This window comes from Scyliorhinus torazame, chromosome 10, assembly GCF_047496885.1.
Source record: "Scyliorhinus torazame isolate Kashiwa2021f chromosome 10, sScyTor2.1, whole genome shotgun sequence".
Classification (NCBI taxonomy): domain Eukaryota; kingdom Metazoa; phylum Chordata; class Chondrichthyes; order Carcharhiniformes; family Scyliorhinidae; genus Scyliorhinus; species Scyliorhinus torazame.
The window spans coordinates 21,886,387-21,895,255 of record NC_092716.1 but is presented as its reverse complement, the minus strand read 5'-3'; the positions used below and the strand labels follow the sequence as shown (position 1 = coordinate 21,895,255).

The 8,869-nt window shown below is 40.3% G+C and overlaps 1 protein-coding gene across 2 annotated transcripts in view; it reads right to left on the bottom strand.

Moving 5' to 3' along the window:
* Positions 1-5,956: 5,956 nt before the first annotated feature.
* The window catches only part of cenpn (centromere protein N), a 29,799-nt gene continuing 26,886 nt past the window's right edge, over positions 5,957-8,869 (bottom strand). For both annotated transcript variants that reach the window (XM_072517845.1, XM_072517846.1), the window contains exon 11: positions 5,957-8,743. In XM_072517845.1, the coding sequence (XP_072373946.1) occupies positions 8,631-8,743 (113 nt within the window). In that variant the 3' untranslated portion in view covers positions 5,957-8,630. The remainder of the gene's footprint in view (positions 8,744-8,869) is intronic.

Genomic DNA, 8,869 nt, shown 5'->3' with positions numbered 1-8,869 from the left:
AGCTTAATGATGTTTACCTAAGTATTTTTTTTAAGTGGATGAATCTGGACTGCCTTACTCCAACTCCAATTACAACTCCTTGAACACAAAGGAGCTCAATGGTCCTAACGCAAAGCACAAGCCTGCTCCACCCCAAGTAAAACCTCTACTCTCATCCTACACAGACACAGGCATCACTGAAATGCATATATCCAAAACATAAATATTTTGGAAAACAATTAAACTCACAGAAAATTAAATAATTTAAATGAAACTGAGATGAACACCAAATCTGGGATTAACAGAAAATCTGAATTGACATATCAGGAACAGGAAGACTTTAAAACTTGATATTGTTATTGCATCCTCCATTAGCTCCTATTTTAACTTGTAGTTTCTTTCAAACTCAGTTGTAAGGGATGTACTTGTATTTAAGTCATTTTATTTTTGACACGCTAAAAACCACCAACTAAATTGCCTATTTTTTTGAGATTCAATGCAGAACAGAGCTGTCAACATTACATGGAACTGTATTTATTGTTTCAAATGCGAGCTGCACCAAAATAAGTCACTCGGTAAACAATATGAATTAATTCAAGTGGGTGAAATGTGACAGTAAAGTTCTTTCTTTGTGCCAAATTCAAAATCAGCCAGGGGTGAAAAGACATGGGTTGAATTTTATGGGTGCTGATAGAAACCTACTTTATTATAGGTAATAAATATTTAAGGAAAGAAATGATTTAGTGACATTATACTATTAAAAATCATATATATTAGCCATAACAGCAGACAAAGCTGAGAGCAAGGGAAACATCTGATAAGAAAGTCAGTGTTCAGACTGACTATAGACTCATTGTTGTCATTACAGGGCAAACATCCCAGTTCTGGGGGACATGGTGGGAAATAGGGGAGTCCGATCACACCATATTATAGAAACATAAAGGAGTTTTCCCTTGCCATATTATCTCTTAAAACTTGATAGACAGACATTTCAGCGAATTAAATAAAGTATAATTATCTTAACCCAATCACAGTTAGGAAGGGGATAGAGCCTAAAAAGATTATGATTTCTTGAAGAGACCAGGAGATAACTTTTGCTCTCTCTCTGTGAATTCACCTTTAACCTAACCTTGAAATCTATTTCTACTTTGCTTTGCAAACAGCTATCTACTTTTGTTCCAGTTTTGTATCGTCCATTTTGCAAACTGAATTGTTTCCCGAATTCAACTCGATCGTCTGTATTTGCGCTGAACATACAACTTCATAGATGCTCTTTCGTATACAATTTGACTTGATCAATAAACTTTGAACCTGACATAAAGATATTCTTGACTTCGCTCAAGAAGCTCAGTCTTGAGTTCTGTATGAATGATATATAGTGCTGCGACACATAAACATATTAACAAAAAAAATACAGATCCATCAGGTGCTCTTGTCCCACCCTTAGCTAGAGTAAGGGGGGCGGGAGGAGTTCAGCTCACCGACAATCCAGAAGGCCGCCCTGTAGTAATTTAACACTGGGAGCAGTGGACATTTCTGGAACTACAAGCAATTCCCAATGCTTAAGAGCCTGGAGTAAGGGGGGGGGGGTGCGGAGAGAGAGCCTGGAGTAAAGGGGGGGAGGCGAGATGACGACGAATACCTGATGTGCCCGAGGGCTCGCACACTAAGGACTGCAGGGTTGTGTGCCTCTTGCTGTGGCAGTTAAAATACTGGCAGAGTCTCTTAAGTGATGACATCCTGACCATCAACATCCCTCAGCCCTCATAAGATATCAGTCAGGTTAGGGGGAGATGATTGGTGGTGGGAATACCACCCACTGGATTCTATGCACACCAGCGGCGGAATGTTTCAGAACAACCCAATTGATGTTAACAATATTTGTTTCAACTAGATCTTTGAAAAAAGGCGTTTATTAACTGATATTACACTACAAAGTTACAATTTGCATTTACAACTATTACACTTTTCACAATTTAAAAAAATAATTCCCCTGACAATCCAGAATTTCACTTTACTTTGTTACAATCCCAGCTGATGTTGAAGTCTGATGATGAACTTTTAGCACAAAGAATAAAATGAACATTACACCAGACAAAAAGATCAGGAAAATCTCAATACAAACACAAGATGATGATCCAGATATTCACTATTCCTTCATCTCAACAATATCTTTACAGAAACATACAAATGAAGATAAGAAAATTTACAATATCTATCTTATACATATAACATTCAGGATGAGGTACATGAATTAGACAAACAGACTGTGGTCAGACGCACCACACTCCAAAGTAAATTATAGCTGCGACCATAGTAGCTTCCATGGATTTCTGAACAACCCCACCCAGTCATTTGTCACACTGTGAGCCAACCAGTCTCACTGAAACGTTCTCTTTCTCACTCTCACAAGGGTTTCCAATCTTCATATTTGAATAACTCACTGTGGAATTCTCTCCAAATGTCACTCTTACTCAGACGGCTGCATCAATGGTCTACCTCACAGATTTTCAATCTCCCCTTGGGCGATTCATAAGAACTAGGAGCAGGAGTAGGCCATCTGGCCTTTCGAGCCTGCTCCACCATTCAATGAGATCATGGCTGATCTTTTGTGGACTCAGCTCCACTTTCAAATTCCTTCTCTCTGGATCTCAAAGTACACCCTGTCGTGTTATGTAATTTTGGAATAAACACAAGCTGCCACTTAATGCAGTTTTAAGTAAAAGATGCTCCAGACTTTGAAGTGAGTTCAATGTGTTTTATTGAACTATTATGAAATGAAAATCGCTTGTCACAAGTAGGCTTCAAATGAAGTTACTGTGAAACGCTCCTAGCCGCCACATTCCAGCACCTGTTCGGGGAGGCTGGTACGGGAATTGAACCGTGCTGCTGGTCTGCCGTGGTCTGCTTTCAAAGCCAGCGATTTAGCCTGTGCTAACCAGCCTCTATTTGCACAGTTCTCAATGAGTTCAACTCTCTGCTAATCTAAATGTAGTAACTCAGTCTAACTGAACCAGCCTTGCTCTAAGCCACGTGCTGGGGTGTGATGCTGAGGATACACCGTTTCACTCTGTAGATGTTGGTCTGTGGAAAGAGGCGGGGTGTGAGTGCCTCATCCCTTTTATAGTGAGATACCACCCAAGTGTCCTGACTGCTCATTGGTCGTGTCCTATTCTATGTGTTCGTTAGCTGCATGTTTGCATATCATGACTCACTCAAACTTCACCTTTCAAGCACAATGTCGATCCTTGGCTATGCCAAGCAAGACACTGCTCCAAAAGGTTGGCAGTAAAGAGTCACCAATCTTTAGCTGCTTCCTCTGATCTTCAGGTCTTCTCTCAAGTCCGCCTCTTTCCAAGTCTGTTCCTCACATCTCTCTCCAACGTGAAGCCAATTGCTCTGCTCCTTTCTTTTAACTTCTTCGGGGCCTCGTTCAGATCCCAATCTTTATTCCTTCCTGGGACTTTTCTCTGTCACCCTCCCGTGACTTGCTCCCTTGGACACACTCAGCACGATGGCATCCCAAATCGGGTCACCTGCTTTTCACATCATTCTACTTATTTTACTCTGCACAGGTGTGCAGGGTTGGTTACTGGTCTAAAAAAATGTATAAGGCATGCACCATGCATTTCAGCCATTTCCCACAGGGGGAAATGCGAAAGGCCCAAAGCACGCAGGGAATTGGAGTTCCCATCCTCCAAAGTATTTGATTTTCATCACATTTTGAATTGATTCAAGTCTCTGTATGTTCCTCTGGAGAACAGGCACCAGGATGCTGTAAAGAATTTGGAATGCTGAAAGGCGGGGTGGGGGAAAGAGAAAAGAAGGGTGCATAGGGAGGAGAAAAGCTATCTAAAAGTGAGACTGCAAGTTATACAACATGTCAAAGTTTCTGAATCCAAATTGAAAAATGTGGTCCCTTTTGCCATTCACATCTTTCTTGTTAAATTTCACAACTTTTATATAGATTACATGGAAAGTATAGGCATAGAAGCAGGTCACTCAGTCCAACCGTCCAATGCTTGTGCTCCACATATGCCTCGTCCCACCCCTCATTATCAAATCTTATTCGCAGACCTTCTATTCCTTTCTCTGTCATGTACTCATCCAGCATTCCCGCAAATGCTGGTGGAAGCACCCAAATCTCAGGGGTGGCAATAGTTCAAGAAAGCAGCGCACCACCACCTTTGAGAACCATAGAATTCCTAGTGCAGAAGCAGGCCTTTCAGCCTGCACTGATCCCCTTAGCCCACTCCATGTAATCCCACCAAACGTACATATCCTTGGAGTGTGGGAGGCAACTGGAGCAGCGCCATGCAGACACGGGGAGAACATGCAAACTCCAGTCACTCAAGGTCAGAATTGAACCTAGGTCCCTGGTGCTGTGAGGCCGCGAGTGCTAACAACTGTGCAACTGTCTTTCTACTGAGATATACCACAGGTAGGCGGCACAGTAGCACAATAGTTAGTACTGTTACTTCACAGCGCCATGGTTTCTGGTTCGATTCCCACTTGGGTCACTGTGCGAATTCTGCACTTTCTGCCAGTGTCTGCGTGGGTTTCCTCCCACAAGTCCAGATAGATGTGCCGTTAGGTGAATTGGACATGGAATTCGCCCTGTGTACCCGAACAGACGCCGGAATGTGGTGATTAGGGACTTTCACAGTAACTTCATTGCAGTGTTAATGTAAGCCTACTTGTGACAATAATAAAAGATTATTATGATTAGGGGAGAATGTTGAGGCATCAAAACCCTTATGAAGTCATTAGACACTGGAGCTGACAATAGATTGGAACCATGCTATTTCGATCCACATGTTCAAAAGGCCAATATGTAAAGACAACTCCAGATACAGCAGTCTAGCTTTTATTCAATTAGTTGGGAATGGTCTGACTGTTTATGACACAGCCAGCACCCATAAGATCATAAACCAATTTGATTTTCTTAAAAATTAAATCCTTGTAACTAATACATGAAAATCTGTGTTGGCAGTGCTGATGTCTGGTCTTCAACTTGGATATGTGATCCTCAAAATGTGTTGAATGGTTACCATTACCTCCAATGCAAACATTTTTACCCCAATATGATAGTTAAAGATCGTAAGACATAGGAGCAGAAGTAGGCCATTCGGGGTTGTAATACATGATTAATCCTGATTTAAGCAACCATATCCAGAATTTGGTGACATGTTTCAACACTATTTGCATCGTGTGCTTTCTGGTGTAAGACCCAAAAGAAACTTGCTCCTATATTGTGTAGTTGAAACAGATGCATTTTTAAAATTGACGGGATTTGGGCATCGTGTACTAAGCCAGCTTTATTGTCCCTCCTTAGTTGCCTTTGAGAAAAAAAAAAAAAACTGGGCAGCATGGTGGCACAGTGGTTAGCTCTGTTGCCTCACAGCACCAGGGGCCCAAGTTCAATTCTGGTTTTGAGTGAGTGTGTGTGGAGTTTGCATGTTCTGCCAGTGTCTGTGTGGATTTCCTCCAGGTACCTCCACAGATGCGCAGGTTATGGGAGGCTTCAGGGAGGTGGGTGGCAGGGGGGGAACGGTCCTATGTAAAGTGCTCTTTCAGAGGGTTGAATGGCTTGCTTCTGCACCAGAGCGATTCTATATGTCCCAAAGGATTTATTTTGAGCCCCATTATCGATGATGTACAACTTCAATTTCATTTGTATTGAAGTTATCAATTTCATTTAGATTACTATCAGCCACGATTTTATTGAATGGTGGAGCAGGCTCAATTAGCTTACTCCTGCTCTTAATACGCATGTTCGTAAGAACACCTTACACAATATATTCTGGATTATGGGAGAAAAATACAGACTTGATATGTCCATACAGCCTGTGTGCAGTGGGTGTACCTAATAGGGGTGGTCAATAAATGCTGGCCTTGCCAGTGATGCTCACATCCTAGGTACACAAAAAAATTACAAACAGAGCTTTAAATCTAAATACCAAAACAAACCAAGATGTGAAGTGACCACAAAATTTATTATATTTACATAAATAAAACTATTAAACATTACACTGTGCAAATAAACGTCAATAGTTTTTAACAATACTTTAAGAGAACAGCGAGGGCCAGGTTCCTAATTTCACAAGCAAGACTGGACTTCAATTCAGCACCATCAAAATTAGAAGGAAGCTGGAATGTCAGTCCAGCTGACAAATTTCCTTTGGACTGCATGTCGAAAAGCTTTAACAGGGAGATACTGTATTATTTATTAATCCAGTTAGATCTTCATCTTTAGTGATTCGGTTTATCAAATATTTGAACAAGTTTACACATCAAGTAATTGAAACATGTAGACTTTTAAAGCGAAGTTGAATTCCCCAGTCTGTGCAGAGTTAGTAATTTCAGCCAGTATTCTGCACCCAAGGATTCAAAAAGAAAATTGGTCGAGTTTTTATTGCAGTTTGCTAGCTGCTGGAAACAATGTGTGGCGACAAAACAGGGCTGAGCTGTTACATTCTCTGTAATCGCTGGGCAGGCATTCACTGCCGAGTCTCACAAACGTACATGAACCTCACATGAATGGGTGAAGAAGTGGACAGCCACAGGACGAAAAGTTCACAAATGCAAAGTATTTGCTTGTTTCCAGTTTTAAACTGCGCTCAAGACAGGGCAACAAATCATTAAAAAAACAAAACATCTCCTTACGGGAAACAGACTCGAGCGGTGATCATTGGATATGGACATTTTGTAACTTGTGAAGTTAACTAGCCCTTGTGCAGACATTCAATTATTTTAAACTAGATCCACAAATTAAGTCCAATGCAAGATCTTGGATAACCAAGCGTAATCAAATGGGCGAAGTGCAAGTGAATACGAAAGGGAAAAATAAATTCACATTTGCGCAGTTTTAATCGGCAAGAAATTCTAACCAAAGCCCAAGCTTCTAGGTTAAAACTGAAGTGGAGTTACAACTATTTTAACACTCCAATCTTCACTCTCCTCAAAATGAAACCCCTCATCTGTGTGCTTCCCTTAGTAGAAATGAAGAATGACTTTTGCAGCGCATTGTTGATTATTCTTAACAACCTATTAATTGGAGGTCTAGTTTGGTGGAGCAAGCCTGCTAAATTCTCATTACTTGCCTGCCCAAAATGGGAGTCAGCACTGACAAACGGGCAAGTGCAACTTGTCTAAGTGAATCAAGTCCAAATAATATTCAAAGCAGGGATTTTAACCAAAGCTTACTAGCATTCTCACCTAAACTTAACACATGGTTATGAAGTCATTTCCAAGAATCTGGCCTTGTCAATTAAAAAATGAATGGATCCGGTTTCAAAATGTCTGCAACCGAATATAGCAAGAGCAAATGAAGATGTGTCCGACCACACTGAAAATAGCACAACAGGTCTTCTTTAGAGAAAACAATGCATGCAATCTTCATAATATATGCCGAGGTCACCATCTTCTTACACCCTTTGGCTTTCTGCATTTTTCCCAATTAAAGATTTGAAATCGATACTTATTCAACATAAGATAACAATCCGCTTGTTAAATACAGGAGACTGACAGTAAGCAGGCTGGAAATGTGAAGACGTACATCAAACCCACTATCTTAGATTTACATTAAAAATGGTAAAGTCCACTGTCGCGAAGCTTTGGTTAGATATTCCAAAATTATTTAGTGCGTGACATTGTACTCTTCCCTTGCAATTTATAAAAACTGGACTGGTTGACACGTTGCCAGAATTTGGAATTTCACCATACTGTAGTATAAAAAGGCATCAGCTGGGGTAGAATTCAGTTGGTCATGGGATAAGTAGCCTTTTGGGAATCCTGAAGACAAATAGTAGGAGCAACAAAATCAGAGACAACTGCAGGAGGAAGAAAGTTGGAAGAAAATAAATGATGGAGAATATTTTAAAAGCAAAAATGGAGAGAAAGTAAAACTTAAGACGTTTCTAAGAGGCAATTTGGTAAATATAGTGAATAAAATCTCTTGCAGTTATTTTTCAAAAAATGTGTGGCAAGGCAAGGCAAGACCAGTGAAACGTTTTTCTGAAGCTTCCGTCTGAAATGGAATGCCTTGGGTTACGTTGTCACTTTCTCAACGCCATTTAAAACAAGCTGTAATAGCACATTTCCATCTTATGCAAACCAGATTGCAGGGAATAGGGAAGTTTTAGATTTCGTAGTGTCCATTTTAAAGGTTCATTCAGAATGGGATCGAGGAATCAGATATCATGAGTGGATTAGGGCTATGGTTTCAAGGATGTCGAACACTTTTTGGATACCTGTACCAATGCCATTAAGCACATATGAATCTAGACAATTAGCATCAACAGATCAAATACTGCAAGGGACAAAGTCCAGCTTGATTGCTCTCTTCCTACATAAGGGGAACCTCATAAAAAAAGACTATCAAATGTATGCACTCCCCATCTTCACAAGAGATCTTATGCAAAAGGATATAGTTCTTTATTTTTCAAAACCCAAGGAATATATGAACTGCTTCTCCTGAAAAATTATAATTAATGTCAGGTAACAACGTTAACAATGTCACACTCACATGTGCAAAGTAATTGCTCAGCAATCATGGGGAAAGTCGAAAGCTTCATTACAGACCAGAAGAAGGAAGAGAGTTTTCCACAGGAAACATAAAAGTATTTACAGAATGTCCTTGGACTATAAAGTTAAGGACCTGGTGTATTCGGCCCGACAGTCCTTTTGTCTGTTATTTTGAAATAATTCTTCCCCTTCTCTGGAATACTACTGAACATGGTCGAAATCGGAACATCAGCAATCCCTTAAAAAAAAAATGAAAATGGTCATGGCTAGAACATAACTAATGCTACAAGTCTTCCATCAGTGAGCTTTAATTTTACATATCCCACAGACTTTTTGCCCCGTTACTAATCCGAACAAATTGCAA